At 42.7% G+C, this 22,500-nt stretch overlaps 2 protein-coding genes across 7 annotated transcripts in view; both read left to right on the top strand.

The window, feature by feature from the left end:
• The window catches only part of tnpo1 (transportin 1), a 31,141-nt gene extending 23,432 nt beyond the window's left edge, over window positions 1–7,709 (top strand). For 2 of the 3 annotated variants that reach the window (XM_042059359.1, XM_042059358.1), the window contains exons 21-25: window positions 1,125–1,200; window positions 2,457–2,556; window positions 2,963–3,037; window positions 3,361–3,500; window positions 3,890–7,709. In XM_042059359.1, coding sequence (XP_041915293.1) covers window positions 1,125–1,200; window positions 2,457–2,556; window positions 2,963–3,037; window positions 3,361–3,468 — 359 coding nt within the window. In that variant the 3' untranslated portion in view covers window positions 3,469–3,500; window positions 3,890–7,709. Of the gene's footprint in view, window positions 1–1,124; window positions 1,201–2,456; window positions 2,557–2,962; window positions 3,038–3,360; window positions 3,501–3,889 lie in introns of those variants that run through there. The other variant, XR_006021579.1, reaches the window with a different exon arrangement.
• A 908-nt stretch (window positions 7,710–8,617) lies between these two features.
• Window positions 8,618–22,500, top strand: part of fcho2 (FCH and mu domain containing endocytic adaptor 2) — a 65,316-nt gene continuing 51,433 nt past the window's right edge. For 2 of the 4 annotated variants that reach the window (XR_006021407.1, XM_042058679.1), the window contains exon 1: window positions 8,618–8,976. Coding sequence is in view for 3 of the 4 variants with exons in the window: in XM_042058679.1 (XP_041914613.1) it covers window positions 8,944–8,976 (33 nt within the window). In the remaining variant the exon portion in view is untranslated. The remainder of the gene's footprint in view (window positions 8,977–22,500) is intronic. The other 2 variants (XM_042058680.1, XM_042058681.1) reach the window with 1 other exon arrangement.

Below are 22,500 nucleotides of genomic sequence, written 5' to 3'. Positions count from 1 at the left end.
GCCAATAGATGTTGAATGTTGTTTAGTTAAGGATGGCAAATGTTTGATGCAGGATATCTGATCTGATATCATAAGCTAAATTAACCAAAGTTCGTTCAACGTTTTCTAACAGCAGTTTACTTTTTCATTTTGTAGCAATGGCCATATTGGGTATTACATAACATTGATGGGTAGTATTCAATTTAATTGATTTTTAATTGAGGAACAGGTGCAATGCCATCATTAAAACGGTGGGGTACTTCAGTAGCACAAGCCCCGCCTCTCATTCCTGTTGCCATGGATCAGCCTATCCTGCACTGAACTCTGTTCTCTGAAGAGCCAATCATCTGCTTTCTGCATGTCTCATTGGACTGTTCATAAATGCCTGTTCTTTAATGAGAATGTTGCATAGTTCTGTGTCTCTCAAACGTAGGTCTCCCTCTTCCTGTGTTCTGCCTAAGAACCTGATGGAATCTAGTCCTCTCCATGTAGTTGGCTTAGAGTAATCTGTTCTTTATGTTCCATTTGTTTTACAAAAAATGAAAAAAAAAAAAAAATGTCTGTACATTTGCACTTTTTACTGAAAGATTAACCTTTTGAAGCGTTTAAGGGAGGCAACCTCAGAAAGCAGAGGAAAACTAGGGCATGACCCAGTTACCTAATTAGAGCTAATTAGCGCTAGCTTTATAAAAAAAACTAGCTAAATGTCAAACTTCACATTAGTGCTTCTGGGATTGATAGACTGTATACAGATAACAGTAAAAGTAAAAGTAACATTTTACCAGATAAAATACATTTTTTTGGTCTAAGAAATCAGTGACTTCCATTGTCCTCTTCTGTTCATTATGTGGCTTTCTGGCCTCCTGAAAGTGCTTTCTAAGACTTCTCCCTTAAATGATCTGTTTGTATGTTAGATTCTCATATTTGACATTGTGCCCGTCTAGTCTGGGGCTGTGAGAACACTAGGCAAATCTTGTGTTTATTATCATACACAAATTCTGTTGATTTCTGTTTCTGAGTTGTTTATTTGTTTGTTTGTTTGTTTGTTTGTTTGTTTGTTTTTCTTTGTTTTCTCCTCCTCCCCTTCATTCGCTCATGTCTTGGTTGGCGTTTGGTGGTGTATAACCGTGATTGCGTTACCTTAGCAATAACAATTGGTCGTCTTGGTTACGTTTGTCCTCAAGAGGTGGCTCCCATGCTACAGCAGTTTATAAGACCCTGGTGTGTATTATACAATCTTTTTTTTCATTCATTTTTTCTCCTCTGTCTCTGTCTCTCTCTCTTTCTCTCTCTGTCTGTCCCACTGTCCTCTCTCTCTCTTCTCTTTTCTCTCTCTGTCATCCCTCTGTTTCCTCCCCTCCTCCTTTCCTCCTATTGCTCTGCTCTTTTCTGTTCCGTATGAATCAGTCTGTAATCATTGCTGATCATGTGACTAATCACGTACCTTTTTAGGTCCTGTTCTCCTTGTTGTTGTTGTTGTTGTTGGTGTTGTTGTTTCATTGCCTCAGTAGCACCTCCATGTATCCAGTATTGATTTATTTGAGTTTTTTAGTTCTGTTGTCGTTGTTTATTGTCGCTACCTAACCACTAATTTGAATGCATGGGATAAGATTTGTCACATGCTTGCTGGTTCAAGAGACCGAAAAAGAAAATGCTGAAATAAGCATTTACTATGCCCCCCCCCCCCCCCCCCCCCCCCTTATTCAGTGGTCCTGCAGATGCATGATGGTCCCATAAGGCACACCCGCTCTCCGCAACCCCCCCACCCCCAAACCTCACCAGCTGACAACTTACATTCCTACCTACCTACCGCAGTACAGTGAAACTGGTTTGCCATTAGGTGCTATAAAGACCTGTTGAAGCAATAGGCTTAGACTATATCAGGGAAAAAGCAATGTTTTAAGAATAACACCTGTAAGTCTAAGATTCTTGACAGGTTTAGGGATTTACTCAAGTTGATGCATTCTTCATGTGAGAGAGAATGTAGCTCACAGGTCAATCATTTTCTCCCCACAAGAATGTTTACTGTCCAGAACAAGGAGTAAATGGGCTGAAGCAACACGGACAGAGTGTGACTGCTGACTAGGGAACGAATGAGCAGTGTGATTATTTTCAGGCTTAAAACTGTTTAAATCTTATCTACACAATGTACTAGAGCATAAACAATATGAGTTGATAAATGTTTGAGAAGTTCGTAACTTTTTAAATCTGCAGAGAGAAAATGGTTTAGAAAGAGTGATAATTTCCACTTGTGCATGCTCGTGAAAGTGCAATGAAGTGTTATAATCTGTGAATGCTTAACCATGGTAATAGCTCACTGTTTAAACGACCCGTTTTAACGTTAAAGAGTAAAAGAGACCACGTGGTTTAAGGTGCTTTGAGGTGTTAGCCATGATCATGCTGTGGAGGCGTGGCCACTGGCAGAGAGTGGGCTGCCATTGGTCCGCAGTAAAAGAGTGGGCTATTCCTATTGGCAGGTGCACTTCCCTGCGGAACATAAGAGACAATGAGGAGAAGGACTCGGCATTCCGAGGGATCTGCACCATGATCACAGTCAACCCCGGGGGAGTGGTGCAGGTGAGGGGGTTACCACGGTCACGTCTGTGACCTCACTAATGATTGACATGGACTTTCTTCCAACACAGGCTGGCAAACGATCCAATCAGTGTGTGAGTGTGGGGTTGTGGAAGCACACTGGCACAAAGTGAGATAGCATGAGAAGCTCTCAGAATAAAACAATGTCCTGTGTAGTTCACAAATGAACACTGCTCTCATTGAACCTCATAAGATATACCCACCTTCTCATCAGGATGAGAATCTAAAATTAACTGTTGGATATGCAAAGCCGTGTATTGCATTGACTTATCATACACCTGTTGTTGGGTTGCCCCTATTTTTAGCATGGAGTCTTTACCATCGTGTCCTTTACTGTTTGTAGCATTGAATTGACTTTGTGTTTGTGTGGTCCCGTGTTCCCCTGCAGGACTTTATATTTTTCTGTGATGCGGTGGCCTCATGGGTCAACCCAAAGGACGACCTGAGAGACATGTTCTACAAGGTAACGCCCGCACCCTCTGCACAAACCCATCATGGTTTAATAGCTTAGAACCCTTAACACCACAAACAATTATTTTTACTGCACAAATCAGCACAAATTAACACCTTTTTATTATATTGTATATTATATATGTTGCTTTTATTATATTTTGGATGACATGGGCCAGCTTCATGTGGATCCAGCAGAGGCCTCAAGTGTGCTGATGTGGCCAGTGCATTAGGCAGGATGAATGGGGACTAAGGGGACTTAGTGTGAAAGAGTAAATGACTCTGTGTGTCTGTGTGTGTGTGTGTGTCTCTGTGTCTCCGTGCATGTGTCCTCAGATCCTCCATGGCTTTAAGGACCAGGTGGGTGAAGAGAACTGGTGCCGGTTCTCTGATCAGTTCCCGCTCCCCCTGAAGGAACGCCTTGCTGCGTTCTACGGAGTCTAACTGTTCCCCTAGCAACAGGCAGGCCTCAGGAGGTGAGTTTGAGCGCCTGTGAAAGGAATGAGTCCAAGCATTTCTGCTCGGCCGTCCCCATGGAAACAGGCCTGTTTAGGGGGATTAGTGGTGCTGTTTCCATGGCGACCTGTTTTAGGAGTGGGCTGGAAGTTTCACAGGTGCAGTGTCATGCAGTTCCACAGTAACCCTTTCATTTCTTGTGTTTCACTCACTCTCCCCTCTCAATTCTTTCATTCTTGTCCCCATTTACCCTCTCCCCCTTCTATCTCTTCTTATTCATCTCTTTCTCTCTCTGTGGTCTCCCTCTCTCTGTCTCTTTCTTTCTTTCTTTCTTTCTTTCTTTCTTTCTTTCTTTTTCTTTTTTTCTCTCTCTCTCTCTCTCTCTTTCTCTTTCTCTTTCTCTCTGCAGGTCATTCTGTATAGGCGTTAAACAGGGAGCCTCTTATACCCAGGGAATATGTTGCCCTTTACTGGGGGAAGGGTGGTGTGGCTGGGGAGGGGGGAGGGATAGGGCCCCCCCGGACCCCTCTGGATGGGGTGGGAGGGAGGTGATGGGACAGTCGGCCCCGACGACGGGAATCACCAAAATCCAAACGGGACTCGGCTGACTTCACCGAGGGAGGAAAAACTTCACCATTTCACCGTGGCAAGACCCGACGACGCCCAACAACAACAACACAACACCCTCTCGGCACTCTCATCTGAACTATCAGCACCACATCTCTGCGCTGATGGGGGGAGGCAAAAACAAACACAAACAAAATCAGGGAAAGGGAGGGAAAAATGCCAGAGAGGGAGAGAAAAGGTGAAGAAATCACCAGGCGTCGTTGGGTTTAAGTTTATAGTAAAGGAAGTGCCTACTGTGCAACTTACTCAAGTTTAGTGCTAAATAGGGGGTTTCAAATCCAGCCGCTTCTTGTCTTCTAGAGCGTACCATTACAGAAGGGATGGGGGGGGGGGCTTATGGCTGACCTAGGCGTCCCATAAGGTAAAAAGCATGGAGGGGATAGTTTAAACTCAAATGCATGAAGATGAAGAAACTTTATAGTGCAGACTGTCCGTCGAGTGTATGGCCACAAAAGCATAGCTGAAACTGTAAACAGTGCTCAGTGGTAAACGGTAAATAAGTACACTTAACTAAGTACACTTAACGAAGTACACTTAAATAAGTACATGTGGGAAGCATTTCCCGGCCCGTCTCTCTGCCTCTGCATATGTGTGGGAACCAGAGGAGAGGGCTTTGAAAGACATCCCAATGTCCCCATAGTCATATCTCTGACTGTGGAGATGTTTGCTTAGAAATGAGATGTAACAGCTCGTTTGTCATCTTTAGGACAACAGGACCGTTTATCACAGTATGCACCAGTGCAACAAGCTCTTCTTTTTCTTTTGTGTCATTTGATAATTTCTTGTGCTTGGAAGTGGCTTGTCTTAACTGATGAATTTAAAATGGCATGCCCAAATGGAAGCATTGAGGCTGTACAGCAGTGGACTACAGTACTTTATATGTGTGTGTGTGTGTGTGTGTGTGTGTGTGTGTGTGTTTACATGTGTGTTAGTCTGAGATGTGCTCATATTTCTGCCTAAAACTGAAACAATCTACTGGTCTGTCACCCATTTCTGTGGTGTCTAGTTATTCTGCAGTCTTGGTGCTCTCACTAAAGAATGTGATCGTCATCACTCCTCAGAGACGCACCATTTGTAAGGTTTCACGTATCGTGGTGAGATTATGTGGTCTTCCATTCTGTGTGGTTGTGAGTGCGTGTGTATGTGTCCGGGTGTAGTTGTGCGTGTGTGTGTTTGTGTAACTGTAAAGTGTATATGGCGTCTGCTACTCGCAGTGTGTGTGTGTGTGTTGGGAGTTGGTAGGGGTGTAGAAGAGGCTGTGTACAATGCGTCAGTGAATCCTCTCCTCCGCTGGTCTGATCTTCTCTGTGAGTTCTGCTCGACTCCTCAGCTCAGCTCATTGTCCGTAGTTCTCGCTACAAACTGTGTCTGTTGCGTAAAGGTGTTGACTTCTCTCATCAGTGTATTTGTATCTATAAGAATGTTTGTTTTTGCTTTTGTGAAGGGTATGGGTGTTCTTGAGTGCTTTTTTTGTTGTTTATTTTTTATGGACGTTTTGGTTGGCTTTTTTCAAATTAGCAGGGTACTGGCTGATTGGTTCATGCATGTATGTTGGTGGCCCTATGATCACCCACACTAGGTTTGCTCTTAAACAACAACAAGAAAAGAGAAAAAAAAACCTAGAGCTGTATTTTCGCTCCTTTCTTAGCTGCTGGCTTTGGGCACCGTGCTTGATTGCATCATTAATTAGAACCCCAAGTGCAGTGGTGGAACTACAGCAGAGGGCACTGTTCCGTATTCTGTATTGTGAATGGCAGGGCACAAGCTTTGTGATCTGGTACACGCTTTTGTTTGTTTCTGGCTGTTTGTTTGTGATGCAAAGATCTTCTGAGAAAGCAAAGTCACCTGATTGTATCCCATGCATGGTGAGAAGAGGATGTGATTTTTCATTGAGGCCAACCAATCAGATTGCTCTGCTGGACAGAGTGATGCATCTCGTAGTATTGTTTTCTGTACCTAAAGGATGTAATCATACCAGTAACTAAGAACTTTAACAGACTGTTTTGTAAAACCCTGGCTATGGAGTAAACTCCTTTTTATCATCTGGCCTTGATTTCCGTAGCCGTCTATCAGTCAGACTAAGGTGTTGTTAAAAACACATGATCATATTTAAGTGTACCTGTAATTATGAACACTGAAGCTGAATTTGTTATTGGTTGTTATACATTAGTTTAATTATTTATTATTTACAACCAATACAAATTATTTCATCATTCATCTCACTATGCATAAAAGGAGGGTAGAACCACGCTGAAAAAGGGTTCCATGTAAATTCTGGAACAAGAACATAGAGAACAGCATGGGATGCCTTCAGGTGCCTGCTCTTCTGAATGTTTATTTGGTTGTTGTTTTGTTATTGTTGATTGTGTGATTCCCCTCCTGTGTGCAAAACGAATGTGTCAGAAATCGTGTCACATTCCAGTAGTTCTGGCATGCTTGGAAACCAGAAGCATAGTCCTATTTAATTTTACACTATTCAAGTCTCATGCAATTCAAAGTAACAAACATAAATAATAATAAAAAACAACACATAATTTAAAATGAATAAATAAGTACAGTATGAAGTTTTATGTTGCTGTCTTACAGGCTGCTGCTAAGTGTTTTTGTAGTTTTTTTTTTTTACTTGAATATGTTGTCATAGAAACCTCAGGAGGTCTGTGTTTACTTTTTTCATTTTTTTTTGTAATGGATGTAATGTATGCCTGTTCATGTATGTTATGTATGTACGTACATATGTATTTATGTTATGTATGTATACGTATGTATGTATGTATGTATGTATGTATGTATGCCTTGGTTATTGTATTATCTGAGTCTCCTTGTGCGTGTGACGTAGGAGTCCAACTTTCCTTTTGCTACGCCAGCTTACTAAAGACAGCCAGACAACGCTGCCAGAAACACCTGCTCCTCTGCTAAAAACATCCACATTTAGAAACTCGCTAGAGGAAATGCAATCATTGTTGTAATCAACGTTTAAAAAGAAAGATTTCTTTACATAGAGGAGTATGGGCAAGCTGTCTTGTTAGTGGGGTTGTAGTTGTGATTCACAAATTAAGGTGAATCATGTATATGAAGTGCAGTATTTATTGTAAGAATGCCTTGAAATTGGAAGCCCAGTATTGATTGTGAGAATATTGCACATAATTAAGTAGCCTATATCTGAGGTGGCCAAGTGAATAAAATAGCCTATACAAATTTTCAGTTTAAGATGTGAATTCTAATGGCTTTGTGAAATGTTTTCCTACTTGCTGATTATACCCGCGGACTACTGTAAGCATTACAACGTCTCTTTTGTGTGAGAAAATTTGAATTAATCTTGGCTCCAGACTATCTTAGCCATGTAAACTTGAGTTTTGACTTCTTGTTCAGCCCTTCACCCTTTTTGCTAACATAAGCAGCACCGTGGCTGTGGTTGTTTTCTGAAGCTGCTGAATTTTAAGAAGAAAAATAATTTTTGGGGCCACCAAATATTTTGGATCATGCAAAGACTCTATATTGTACTGTAGTAATTTTGTAATGACATTTGTATGATGTAGTGATGGTCGTGGATGCTTGGATCTGTACAATGTTAAAAATAAATTGTTTACATAAACAAGCCTTGAGCATGAGTCAATGGTATTATGTTTATTAATATACCATACCATCCATGTATTGGATCCATCCAGGACAACAAAGAACCTTCATTCATAATAACATTGTATGTTTAAGGGACATCAGGCTTCATGTTCATTCTCGGATATAGTGACGCCCAGAGCTTTCCACAGAATCACACTAAGCTATACAACATATGGAATGGCTGGATTCGGAGTCACACCACCTAACATCAAGGCTTATTGCCTTTAATAATAATAATAATAAAAAAAAAGATTGTCACAGCACCGAGGGCCTTATTTTCAGCTCATCAGCTGCAAACAAATTTAAGGACATGCAAATTACAGATGTTCCCACACAGAAGGACTTTGATTCCAGTTGTTCGTGTCACTCTAGCAACAGACAATATATAGACAGTTCATGTACATAATTGTATACATAAATTAGAGCCTACACTATTGCTATGTCTATTGGTCTATTCATATCATTTAATAGCAGGTACGACATTTGAACATCATCATAATTATCTTTTTGTAAATCTGGCTACATTGAATTTTTTTTTTGGGATGGACCATAAAAGCTTCAGCCTACATTGTTTCCATTGTGGGTCTGGTGACCCTATGCCATTGATCAGGATCAGGAAAAATGAGAAGACACAAACTTCCATCAATATCCCTACGGTCTTGTAGGCTACTGACCATGAAACATGGAAATTTTATTTAAGGTTGATTTAAGGGCTAATTTAACACTTTGATTTAAATAGCAACACATACTCTTAAGCTATTACATCATCAAGAGGCAGGTTGTTATGGAGTGTAATATGTGCCAAAATGTCCAAACAATACTTTTTTTTTGAATTTGAAAATGTTGGCATATATTACACTATTGCGTCAAAATGCATCCGAATCCCTACTCCACTAAACTAGATTACACCTCCAAGGCATTAGGCCCTACACATAGACCTATTTATACTCGCCACTAGTGGCGCTATTTGGCCCATGCTGGTTCGTGAAATGTGTTGGAGGAGTGGAGAAAAGCGAGTGAACTCAGGCGCTGTACTGAAGGAGGTGGAGCCAGGGGTTGAGAGGGAGGAAAAAAAAAATAAGTGAAGGGGGAAAAGAGAGAAAGCAGACACAACAGAAACTGGGGGAGACGGAGGACTAGCTGCGTCAGTCATATTTATTTAAGATCATATAGGCTTAATATCACCTGAAGTGCCGCGGTCGAGGAGGGGAAGACACCAAGATGATAACGCCCTATTTCCTGGAAAATTTCTGGGTATGTTATTTTCCCTTTTCTATTTGCGTTAGCCGGGGATTGAAAGGCAGTTCCTCAGTTCATGCACGTAGTGTTTCGTAAGTAGCACTGACAACTGGCTTTAAGATCTACGCGTGTATATCCGCTGTGTGAAACTAGCCTCAAGTGCATATGGTTGTCTCCTGAGCACAATGTGGACAACTGGCCCGTGCCCCCGCTACTTTTCTCGGCAAATACCATTTTACTATCCCGGGGATTGGGCCTCGGTGAACTCCATCTAACTTGAGCAGCCAACTGGAATCCACCTCTGCCAACGCTAATTGGCTGGCTTGCACTGTCTTGGAATGTTTATGGAGATATCCTGAAACGCCATTGGGTCTTTTAACGTGTCAGTCAACTCGTCGACCTTCTCGTTTTCTTCCGTAATTAAGTTCGACTGAGAGGCCATGGATTTTACAAGTTTGTGATGATTTATGAGCAGAGATGTTACGACAGTTGAATGTCAATATAATATATTTTTCAGCTAGTTATATTATTATTTTACCAACTGTACGCGCTAGCCTACCCTTATTTCCCAACTGAATCCAGACATGGCTAACTTGAGCTACACGTTTTGAGGCTGTGTAGAAGCTTGAAAGCTGTTTTATCCAGATGTTGTCAGCTCTTAATATTTATTCCATTAATTGTATCGTTCGCTATGTTGATTTTTTTTCTGTCAGACAGAAACTTTCTGGCCTCATTGCAGTCAGTTTAAAATTATTCTTCATTCTGTATTTTAATGCGATGGACCCTAGACCTGTATGCTAGGTTAACGTCACATTACACCAGACTGTATAAAATAGCATTACACATACCGATTAAATATAAACAATGCTGACTGTTAACTATTTTTACACATCTCAGACGTCATTTGTGTAAGGTCTTGTGCTCTTAATGGTTTCATTTGCCTTCACAATAGTTATTCTGCTTTTCTGTAAAGGTCTGCTGCACACCCACCTTTCTTGCGCCACGAAGTGAAGAAAGAGAACTGTTGTGTTGGCCTATTAGCCTGTTTTGACAGCCATCACAACGAGTGGCTCACTAGTTTATTAGACGTTTATTGAATTAAGCAAAAGGAAGAGAAATTTCGCCGCTTATGTTGACCAGTACGTCGTCATGGTAGACGGACAGGATGACATGAACTAAGCATTATTCCACGTCTGTGAGCTCACGGACCGGACATGCGAGCTACTATGCCCAAGACAAGATATGATTGGACAGACTGCAGGTTACCTACATTCCTCAGATTGTATCGCGTGTTTAAGGAAGTAGGAAGCTCTGTTGTGCTTCATAATTGCACTTAACAGCATGGATCCATGATGCGGTGACCTAAACAAACCTGACAGTGTTTATAATCAATCTTGTATATTGCAATCTTTGTCCATTCCAAACATGTAAAATGAAAAAGAATGAGTTCTCATGGATTACATGAAGTTGGCTAACCTGAGTCCTTTGTAGTCTGAATGGGAAACTCTTCCTTTTTTTCTATAGGTTTATGATTAACCTAAATGTTCAGTGTTTTTTTTTCCTGTCTAACAAAACACAGTATAGGCCTACCCCAGTAGTCAACTTGGGTGAACTCTACTGAAGTAACCTCGAGGTCAGTCTCTAGAAAGAAATATTGGGTGTGCAGTGTTTAAAATGAATGGGTCACTTGTTTACTCATTCAAGAATTCAAGAAGCCTTAGCAGGCAGTGCAGTCCTATAACCATGCTTAAAGCCTTTCTGTAAGGTAGGCTAATCATTTGCATTTAGTTACCTTGTCGTAATAATTAAACTTCACACACAGACTGTGAGCACAAACAGAGGTCGGGCAGACACCGTCGCAGAAAAAGTACAGAAGTGGGCGAATAGAAAGTAAATGTTGTATAGGATCTTCTAGGTGGTAAAAAGAGAGAGATAGAGGGAGGGATGGAGGGAGAGAGACTGCAGGGAGAGTGAAACAGAGGTCTGGCCCTTCAATCGCTTTTTTGTGTTGAAGCCCTTTACTCCCACCGCCGCCACGATCAGCGGTGTTTGAAATGCGGAGCAGGTACACACACAGTCTCACATGCTCCCACTCACACACACACACGCACACTCACACACTCACTGTCTGTCTCTGTCATCCTCTCTCTCTCTCTATGTCTGTCATGCACAGCTGAGTGGAGAGGATTTGTGTGTTGAGGCTTTTGTGTAATTATTTACTCAAATGGTAGATCGTGGATTGTTCTGGAAGCTTCTGGAGGATTTAAAGTGAAAGCAGGCCCATGTCATAGGAGTCATCCTGATGGGGTGGCTGGCCTAACTGCCCTGTCTGATCGGCAGAGTCTGTTCGTTGGGAAAGTTGGCTAAATTGACCAGAGGAAGTGGTTTTTGTGTGTGTGTGTGCATGTGCACACATGTGAGTGAAGAATCATGGGGAAGCTGTTTGATTTTGCAGACTGTACTGATCTTTTTATGTCTTAAATTACATAATATAACATGGTCTTATTCACATTGTAAGAAGCTCCTTTTTCACATAGATCTCTGTTTCTTAAGATCACCGAGTACTGTCAGTCCGGAAACAAATCGGTGCTACCTAGCTCGAGTTGCTGCAGCCAACAGCTAGAGGGGCCAGGCAGCTACAATGTTACACTCTGGGGCCATGATTTTAAAGACGGTACTCGTTTTTGTGTCATACCAACAGTACTCGTTGACCTCGAGATACAGAGATCTGTGTGAAAAATGTTCTCCTGTTCTCCTTTAACTCCTGCAAAAGGCTGTGAACCTGCAGCCTCTGACACGGGCGTCGATTGAGCTCACAAGGATGCTGGAACCTGTCTGCTCTGAAACCCGCCACCAGCCCATCTCTTTAAGTCACTGCGAGATCTTTCCATAAAGCCCATTAGGTGCTAGCTGGCGTTACACACAGGCATGTTTTGACAGTGTACAACACCTGGAATGGAATGGAATGGAATAGGTATCACTTGTGCTCTAGCCCTTCAGTGGTCACGGAACAGGACCACAGAATCAGCAGTAGCGGGCCCAGAGCCACTTCAGATGACTGAACCCATGGAAGGGCTGGCGCACACAAATAGCTTTTTAAGACTTTAATAGGTGCAAACGACTAACGTTTTGACGACTTAAAAAAAGCTGTTTGTGTGCTCCAGCCCTGGGTTCAGTTCTCTGCCCACTGGAGTCCCCCCTGTGCCTTCGCGTTCTGCTACTGTGCCAATAGACTCCTGTGTCATGACATCATACAATGTGGATCCCTGAAGGACTGTTGGGGTGCCTGCGCTCCCTCTCTCACTCCCATTGTTGAGAATCGATTCTCTGCATTTGTTTTTATTGCTGCCCATTCTTGTATGTACGTAGTGCACACACACACACACACACACACAAAAAGTAGGAGTGTTTTGTTTGAGCTTGCGGCTGACATTACATGCTGGTATTAGGTCATTAGATGTTTGGCGCACCTGACAGACTCTGCTTCCGCCACAGTATACGGGAGACATGGCATGCTCAGAGAAATCTGTGAAGAAAAGTGAAGTCAGTCATTGTTATATGAGGCCAAACCTAGTCACCTAATCCCTCTTCTTTCTCTGTGAGCACATTTGTAATCCTGCAACCTTCAGGCACAAGGAGATGGGACAGGTTTGGGCTCTGTGGAGCAGGTCATGATGTTTGTGTGTGTGTGTCTGTCTGTCTGTCTTTCTGGTTTGGGTGGTGTGTTTGTGTGTCTGGTTTGCGCTCTGTTGAGCAGGCTGGAAGTGTTAGACATGCAGGTGTCTCTGCAGGTGCTAGATGTTCAAGTAGAAGTCGCCCCCTTTTGCTTTGACCGCTGTTAAATTACAGAGTTTAGTAGTTTGGAAGTGTTAAAGGGGTAGTTGTCTCCAGTTGCTGTGACCAGTGTTAAATTAACACACTCTTGGAGTTAACAGTAGTCTTAGTAGCACAGCAGTACTTTTGGGGACCAGAGCCCTCGTCCAGCCAGACACAGGACAGATTATGGGCTGTGCCTCTCTGAGTCAGCATCTCAGCTCTGTTCGCTGCTCAGTTCCTTTAGCACAATGGCACTTGGTTCCTTTAGCACGGAGTGGCACTTGGTTCCTTTAGCACGGAGTGGCACTTGATTCCTTTAGCATGGTGTGGTGCTTGGTTCCTTTAGCACGGTGTGGCACTTGGTTCCTTTAGCATGGTTCCTTTAACATCCATTAGCAAGGCGTGGCGCTCGGTTCTATTAGCACGGCATGCAGCTCATGTCCGTTGGCATGGTGTGGCACTCAGGTCTGTAAACATGGCGTGTTGCCTGGGTCCATTTAAACATGGCATGGTTCCTCTCAAGGGTTGATTTCTTTCTAGTGCTGCTTTGACACTTACTACTGGGGTGGGGTTGGATTTTAAAGCCCTGCAGAGAGTGTGTGTGTGTGTGTGTGTGCGTGTGCGTGTGTGTGTGTGTGTGTGTGTGCGCGCGCGTGTGAGAGAGAGACTCTGTCGTGTGTCACTGTTCTTTGTTTGAGAGTTTCACTTCCGCTCAGATGTGCTAATTTTGTGTTTCAAAACATGGATGATTTCTAAGCCTGTGGTGAACAGCAGACTCAGGACACTAACACACACACACACACACACACACACACACACACACACACACACACACACACACACACACACACACACACACACACACACAGCATGTCTTGTCAGGCTTGGTGAATAGGGCTGGGACAACGCGTTGACGTAATCGATGACGTCGACGCAAAAAATACGTCGACGCAAAATATGAGCGTTGATTCGTCAAGCATAACGTGTGCTGCAAAATATTTTTAATTTTACACCTTCAGTGTTTTCCATACGTTGACTAATCTGTGGCTGGGCACCACGAAATCAAAACCGGCCACCACACATTGATAGAACACATTGTTCTATGTTGTAGGCCTACTATTTTAAATTAGAAGAAATTAATTGAATTTTCCCTGAATTTCCCCTTGGGGATCAATAAAGTATCTATCTATCTATCTAATTTCATTGAGCTGCACTTTTTACTCACACAGCCTTTCCTCGCTCCGCCCGCTCTCTCTCGTAACGAGCCCGCTGCTCCTCTGCATGTGCATTTAAAGGGACACCAAGCAAGCCTGATGCTTTTTCTCTACGAAACTCCCCCTCACTTGGTCTGAAGCTCTTTTCCTTTTCTTTGCGTCTTCCGTTAAGGGTTTTCGCTGCTTCTTCGCCGGCTCTGCCATTATACACACGTTTGCAACAATCTCTAGCGTTTCGTTAGCCTGCCTCTGTGCTGTAAACTGATCCTGCTTCGGTCGGCGGGTAGGATACACCGAACTTGCAAGTGGGATATTCTTCCTACAGGCTGTAGGGGCAGGCGAGAGAGCCTTCATTCGCCCCGTAATGAGTCATTTAACCATATACCGACTTACGAAGATGATTGATTAACACGAAAACGTTGCCTGGTGTCCCTTTAACAAAATATTCACGATTGTTGTTGCCACATAGAAGCACTGCATAGAACAGTGGGCTAAATTGCTATTAAATCCGCTTAGCATCGTGACCATGCTGTGCAAATTTGTTCAAAACTGCTGCATTAAAAGTTAAAGTAAACTCTAAACTCTGCTAAGGTCTTATCACAACATAGTACATTGAGGAGACTAAGTTAAGTTACAGTATGCAATCAAGCAGTATCTCAAAGCTAACGTTAGAATACTGTTTGGATGTCAAGTTTAGCATGCTTACTTGCAGCTGCTTGTATCATGCAGGGCTCATTTTATTGACTGAATAAATTGAAAAGTGTTTTCCAAGACTCAAAAGTGCTTGTCCAAAGGAGAAGTTTTGAACTGACTACGTTATGAATTGCATCCACACATCAGCAGCCTTTTAACTGTGTTAATGTTAATTGCAAGGATTTCCACACGAACGTCTTAAAATGACAGGCACTCAATTAATTGACATACACTACTGAACTTTATTGAATGCTACCTCTGACTAAGAATGCATTACTTTGCACTTGTATAGGCGTAGTCTTATTTTGGAATCTTAAGAGCAATAAACAAATATTGTAATGTTAAAAAATTCATGTTTTTTCATTCAGATAAATAAACATGTATAAGTTGCTATTATATTGAATTAATGGGGAGATAATCGATAATCGAATCGAATCTAAATCGAATCGGACTGAAAAAATGAATCGTTAGATTAATCGATGCATCGAAAAAATAATCGCTAGATTAATAGTTTAAAAAATAATCGTTTATCCCAGCCCAATTGGTGAATAATATATATATCTGCTGAGTATCATGATGTTCTGATTCAGATCAAAGTTCTGTGTCCTGTACCCCTTCCTGATAAATTCCTTCCTTCCTGTTTTGTGCGATAGCTAGGTTTCGCTGCCTGGATTGTCATAGACCTCTGCCTGAACAATTCCATGGTCACATGACTTGTAGCAGATGTGCTGATGATATCATAAAGCAGACTGTCCCTGACCACCCCCGATAACTCCCCCCCGCCACATGTATTTGATAGTCACGTAGGGAGGACATTGGTCCGGGTTCCCTTGGCTTCTGCTGTCCATATTTTGACTTTAGTCATTATCCAGCTTTACCAAGCGCTTGGTAAATATGGGCTTAGTTCTGGTCCTGCCTCTGTTATGATTTCTGTCACGGCAGCAGATTAAATGTGTACCTCTTAAAGAGACAGAGCTCTGTGGCCAGGAGGATCGCTTAATAAAGTGGTCTGTGTGTCTGGTGGTGAATAGTGTGTGTGGTTGGGGCGTTGGTAGATGGTGTGTGTGTTAGTGTTTTTGTGCCTGCACTGTGTGTGGGTGTGGTTTCGGGCTGTGGTAGATGGTGTGTGTGTTTGTGCATGCACTGTGTGTGTGCGTGTGTGGTTGGGGCGGTGGTAGATGGTGTGTGTGTGTGTGTGTGTGTGTGTGTGTGTTGGGGCTCCCCCCAGCAGGTATCCTCCGTCTGTGCTACGGGCTGCAATCTGGTAGTTTTCCGCCATCTCTCCGCACCGTCTGTTGGCCAGATGTCTCGGTGGGGTGAACGAGGTCAGCCTGAGGAACAAGAGCACAGGGGCAGACAAAGAGCCACAATCAGAGGTCAAAGGTCAACAACGAGGCAGTGGGTCCACGGCGAACTGAATTGATTTTTTTTTTTAATGTTTAATTTTTCATTTGTTTCTAGGAGCATCTTTTTGTGAAACTCCTAACCATTCCTGATCTTCTGACGACAGAGAGGATTCTCAGATGAATAGGCCCCGGAGTTGTTTTATATGGGTTTTTTAGGTTGACCGACGTGTTCGTTTTTGCTAATCGAATCAGTATTATTAATATTTAATAAAGCATCATTGTTCTTATTGCTGCTGTTATTAATTGTATCATTATTGGTAAGGCAAATGTATTATCGGGTATCATCATCTGAAATGGAATTCCCAGGCATGTCAAAGCATCCTTTCAATTGTAAATTGACATCCTGGATCTGTTGTTATAGTTGAGCTCTGTCTTTAGGTCTGGTTAGTAGAGATGCGCGGTTCGCTGTTACAGCCGCGGACTCCGCGGTTAAACCACGGATCGGGCAGATGACGTGAAGAAATATAATATTTTAATTAAATTCGGGCGGGTGGCGGTTGAACCAATCAATTGCATCACCCATATACATTAAAACAACCAGCGGATGGCGGGCGGGTGCGGTTTTGAAAATTGGTCAAAAAACGTTGGTGCGGATGGATGATAAGTTTTGCTATGCAGTTACGGTTAAAAATAATAGCCCATCCGCGCATCTCTACTGGTTAGTCAGGAAGTAGTTCATTCTGGTTTGAGCATATTTGTATCTAATGAAGGTGTAGCCTAGTGTGATCTGGAATGCTCCACTTGACTGGAGTGAACTCCACACCTGCAGAATCCCAGTGTCTTTCTGTCACAACAGACCGGTTTCTGTATGGACCAGTAGTGAATGGCTGTGTGTGGCTGTGTGTGGCTGTGTGTGTGTGTGTGTGTGTGTGGTGAGTAGGAGTGAAGGGCTGATGGAGTGTCTGTGTGTGGGTGGGTGTGGTGAGTAGGAGTGAAGGGCTGATGGAGAGGTGTGTGTCCTCTCTGCTGATGGTGCTCGGGAGGTGAAATTGACTCCCTTTACATCTCAGAGCTTCCTGTTTGTCGTACCAACCTGTTGGTGTGGTTATGTAGGTTAAAGGTTGTGTCACTGTGTGTGTGTGTGTGTGTGTGTGTGTGTGTGTGTGCAGACTGTTCCTCTGAATGGAAGAGCAAACAGGAACTACAGAGGAGCAATTCTGAGTCAGCAGATTCACCTGTGAAGATATGGTGTGTGTGTGTATTTGTGTTTGTATGTTTGACCTCTGATCAGGCACAGCTGCTCTACAGGACAGTTCACTGTTTGTTTGCTAATGCTAGGCCTAGCACTAGACAAAGGCCTGTTGAGTGGGCTACTGTCTACTAGATGTTAGCCAATAGGCTACTGTCTGATCTAGCACTATATGTTAGCCAATAGGCTACCCTACCCTAATCCTAACCTTGGTCAGGGGTTAAAAAACAATTTGCACCAATAAGCCTGTGCATAAAAAAGGGAATACATCTGTCTTTTTAAAAGAATAATCATTCTAAACACTTAACCCTTCCCAGAGGTTTAAAAAACCCTTCAGCCCTGTCGCTGAAGCTTCAGTCTTTTTTCCCTGGCTAGTTCGACACAGTTCTGTGATATTTCTAAGTGTGTTTGTATGAAACTGTGCCAGAGTGCTGTCAGAGGTTGGGTGTGACGAGACCTGAGTCAGAGGTTTAGGACTGGATGTTCCTGGCAGCTGGTTTTTGGGAGGTTTGTGCAGAAATGGAAGCGATGTGGTGGGAGTCTTTCCCTGTAGAAAATGACAAGCAAACACCTGCGACCGCACAACAAGTAAACCCCTGCGTCCGCACAACAAGCAAACCCCTGCATCTACAAAGCAAACCCCTGCATCTACACAACAAGCAAACCCCTGCGTCTACACAACAAACCCCTGCATCTACACAACAACCCCTGCGTCTACACAGCAACCCCAGCATCTACACAGCAAACCTCTGCGTCCTCATGAGGCCGAGCTCCGTGCACGTTGAACTGAGGCTGGAAGTGTGTGTGTGTGTGTGTGTGTGTGTGTGAGAGAATGAGAGAGAGAAGCAGTCTGTCTGCCCTCAGATACCCTACTCCAGGGGTCGGCAACCTTTTTTGCCTGGAGCAAAAATGAAATGTATTATTTTTTTAATCTCAGAAGAGCCACATAAAGACGGTTACAATAAAAAGTTTGGATATTTAACGTACAGTTACTTTCATTCAACAGAGGATTTTTAAATAGCCTACAAATAGCCATTTTCTACTAGTTTTAATGTGCAAGTAACTTGAAATGTAAAGTGGAATGACAGAAGTATAGGCCTTAGGTTCCCATGTAGGCTAAACACCACCCCCTATTTTTCCAGTGTCCTTTGGTATGCAAAGTAACATCATAGTTAACAACACAACACTCAATTTTAGTTGACATGTCATTGGCGAAATTGAACATTAGGCCTACCAGAGATTAGATTTGGTGATGGCCTTGGAGTCTGGCTGGCTCATATTCAGTGAGGTGAAGTTTCATGCAAGAATTGAGGCTGTCACCATTTAAAGGCAACTCCACGCAAAACTGTGATATCCATAACGCCAACTAAATACCATGTCATTGTGTTGGCATTATGGATGTGACAGTTTTGTGCGGAATTGCCCTTAAACGTGAGTGCAGGTTTGTCTTTATATTTTTCATATGTTAGAAAGATTTCTTACATGCAAGTGGAACCAAACAGGGTTAACACAGCAATAATAACTCGTTGCAGTGTGCGATATATAACGGGCAGTTCATTTCGCGTTTTCAGAATCAGTCTTCGGATGGAAACTTTCCCATTTCAGCCTTGTGTTCGCGCTCGCAAGCTGTGGTCGCTGACGTTTCCTTTTTGACATTTTCCTTATCTGGCCTACAGCAAGCGCACATATCAACAATAACAATTAAAGTGTTCTCGTTGACTGAAATGGAGGGAAATCTGTGATTTTGTTTGATATTGACATGGCAACGAACCGCGAATGTAGCAATATTGTGGTGGAAAGTTAGGCCCTATATACAGTAGGCTAAATTACTCAGATAGACTTACGAAATGAAAATGAACAAACTAAAATAAAATACATTTTAATTAAATACTCATTCATTCATTCATTTCAAAAGCTGAGCCGCATCAGAGGGATCAAAGAGCCTGGCCCTACTCCTTTACCCTGAACACAAGCTTACACAGTAAATAGGCTTCATCCCTAACGTGCCTTCCCCTCACACATTAAATATGCTGCTGTCTAGACAGATGGGACAGAGATTCAGACTTGACCTGGAGGAGGAAATGAGTGTGTGTGTGTGTGTGTGTGTGTGTGTGTGTGTGTGTTTACATGCAAGGTGACTTGTAGGGCTGCACAATTAATCGAATTTTAATCACGATCACGATTTTGGCTTCCCACGATCAAATTTGCGTGATCGAGCGATATTTCAAATGCGTGCTCTACCCATAGAACCAACCTGGCAACCTATAGAACGCTCCGCTACAAAACAAATCAAGCGCTCCTTAAACCTGTCTGACCATGTGCCTGCATGCAGCCTACCAATGACAGCTGTTCCCTGCACTGTTCAGCCTGATGCACTGTGGACTAGTGACATTATGTTAACTATTAGTAGGCTAGTTAGACTATACAATAAACGACGATCAAAAATTAAATGTGTGGCACAGCAGAAGGCCAAGAGCTTGTCCCTCGAGGCGGATCATCCATTGTTCGAAAATATTTCTGATTTCAGGCAAGTTAAGTTAACCAAAAATATAAGCAAAGCAGGGCTCTCAACTCATACCGTGAAACACATCACACATGACGTAAACCACACATGCCTTTTTTTTATCACGTTAACTTTTAGTCCTTGTTTGCTTCCTCCGATAGCCTATAGCCTACTGTAATAAGAGTTGAGCTAACGACGGGATCCGTGAATTTTATTCATGTATTTTATAAGCTACATGTGCAACCTACAATGCATATGCGTTTCAAGACACAGCCTACTCAAAACGAGTGAACAATAATGAAAATGTAGCCTACACGTCAGTGTTTTACATATCAACGAATGACTAAACCAGGGGTGTCCAAACTGCGGCCAGCCATGCACTTTAATCCGGCCCGCCGAGCATTTATTAGTTTATCATAGGCCGCTCGCTATTTTTTTTCCAGCGATAGACGACGTTGTGGTTAACTTTAGGCTACTACAAACTGCTTTACACTCTTCTTAGATAACGTTTACAATGTCAATGTCAAAACAGCTTGTCACATCGAGATACATAGTACCATTTAATTGGGGACGCATTTGAGCGTGGGAGAGAGGGCGATGGCAACAGTAGTTCCCACTACTGACCATTTATAAACCGTGAGAGGGCACAGCCATAGGCACAGCACTAGCCATAGGCTATTTGAGTGGAGCTGGCAAAGAGTCTTAAAATGGCAGTGCACCATTTATAAATGAATTAAACAGCATTAAATTAACAGTATTTCTTAAGAAATTATTTTTCTACAACAAAATTATTTTGTCATTTAAATAATACAAAACATTATTATTATTATTATTATTATTATTATTTGTGTGTGGCCCGTTGGCCAATTTTCAAAACCCAATGTGGCCCTTCAGTCAAAAAGTTTGGACACCCCTGGACTAAACGATTACAGTAAACTCATGAACAAGAAGCAGAGCTTAAGTGGCTAATGGGGAGCGTTGGGAGGATTCCCGGTGGGCTGTTAACGTTTTCCCAAATATTAACAAAGTAGCACGCACAAAACATTTGTTTGGAAGTTGTTTGGAAGTTTGGAAGTCGCAGTCAAATCTATATTTGCAGTAATTTAGGGGAGTAAATGTGAGGGGAAGAATTTGGGTGAGCCAGATAGCAAGTCCAATATGTTTAAGGAAAAAATATTTTTGTCACTAAAATTAATTAATAATCGTGATAAATAATCGTGATCTCAATATTGATCAAAATAATCGTGATTATCATTTTGGCCATAATCGTGCAGCCCTAGTGACTTGCATGAAAAATGTTCCCTGTCTCCCACATAGCTAAGCTACATTTTGATGGAACCATCTAAGCAAGCCAGAGGAAAACTCTGTGTATGTATGTTAGGGGCACGGTTCATGAAAAAAAAATCCGAACCGTTCGGTTCGCTTGTCTCGGTTCGGGGCATGTGTGCATCGTACGGTTCTGACGGTTAATGGCTTGCGTAATGTACCTGTAAACCATGTAAAACCCATATGTGGCGATTATGTGCAAGCATTGTGCAACATTATTGTGCATCCATTATGCTATTCGCCTTATTCACCCGGCGGCCAGAACAAGGCTAAAGGGTACACTTGCCATTACACATAAGTCCAGCAGATGGTGGTGGTAATGCACTCCGTTAGCAAACTGCCAAGAAAAACTCACTGAAGAAGAAGAACAGGCCAGTGAACCCTTCTTCTTTTTCAGTGAACTTTTTTTTTGGCTGTCACCCTAGGGTCCTTTGCACCATGACCCCGAGCCAAACACCCTCCCAGAACCTGTTTTTCCTTGGTCGAACCCCGGTCGAGTAGCCTTGTCAGAAACTAATGAGTTTCTGCAGGCGTAATGGAACCAACTTTTATCTCGTAAATGACCCCACTAATAATGCCCTGAATGGTACGAAACTTCTACAGTATGTTCTTTACTCATAAAACGAGGCATTGAAAAGTTTGTAAGTACACCAAAAGTTTATTTAAATAACACTTGCCTGATGGATGCTACTATCTGCTACTATATCGCTGCGTCGACGTTACTTCCCTGATTTCCCTTCCAGGAGGCCAGCAGTAATCCGTACAAAAAGTGGGTGAAAAGGAATAATAAATAAAGTAAACTTAAGAAGAACAATAGGCTGGGGGTGCGCTGTGGCGCAGCAGGCTACAGCACCCATACCATATACGGGTCCGAGTGCCCACGGGGACCCAGGTTCGAGTCCGACCTGCGGTCATTTCCCGATCCCACCCCATCTCTCTCTTCCACTTGCTTCCTGTCTCACTCTCCACTGTCCTGTCCAAAATAAAGGCAAAAAGCCCAAAAAAAAAGAAACAAAAAAGAAAAAGAAGAACAATAGGCTTTGCCATGCTGTGGGCTTGCTGGATCAAACCCACTAATGAAGTAAACTTAAGAAGAACAATAGTGGGCTTGCTGGATCAAACCCACTAATAAATAAATAAATAAATAAATAAATAAAGTAAACTTAAGACAGTAGTGGGCTGTTGAGTAGTAGCATTGAGAGAAAGAGTGTGTGTGTGTGAGTGTGAGCAAGAGGGAGATGAAAAAAGAGGGAGAAAGTGGCCAGGATGGAATAAAACAGAGAGGAGTGAGTGAGTGAGGGAGGGGAAGAGAGAGAGTGAGAGAGGGTGAAAAAGAGAAAGTGAGGTCACTGCTTGTGCAGCTGTGTGCCTAACTGGGATATTCTGTCTGTG

Source organism: Alosa sapidissima, chromosome 13, assembly GCF_018492685.1.
Source record: "Alosa sapidissima isolate fAloSap1 chromosome 13, fAloSap1.pri, whole genome shotgun sequence".
Taxonomy (NCBI): Eukaryota; Metazoa; Chordata; class Actinopteri; order Clupeiformes; family Clupeidae; genus Alosa; species Alosa sapidissima.
The sequence above is the reverse complement of the archived record's forward strand: the minus strand, read 5'-3'. Positions and strand labels throughout refer to the sequence as shown.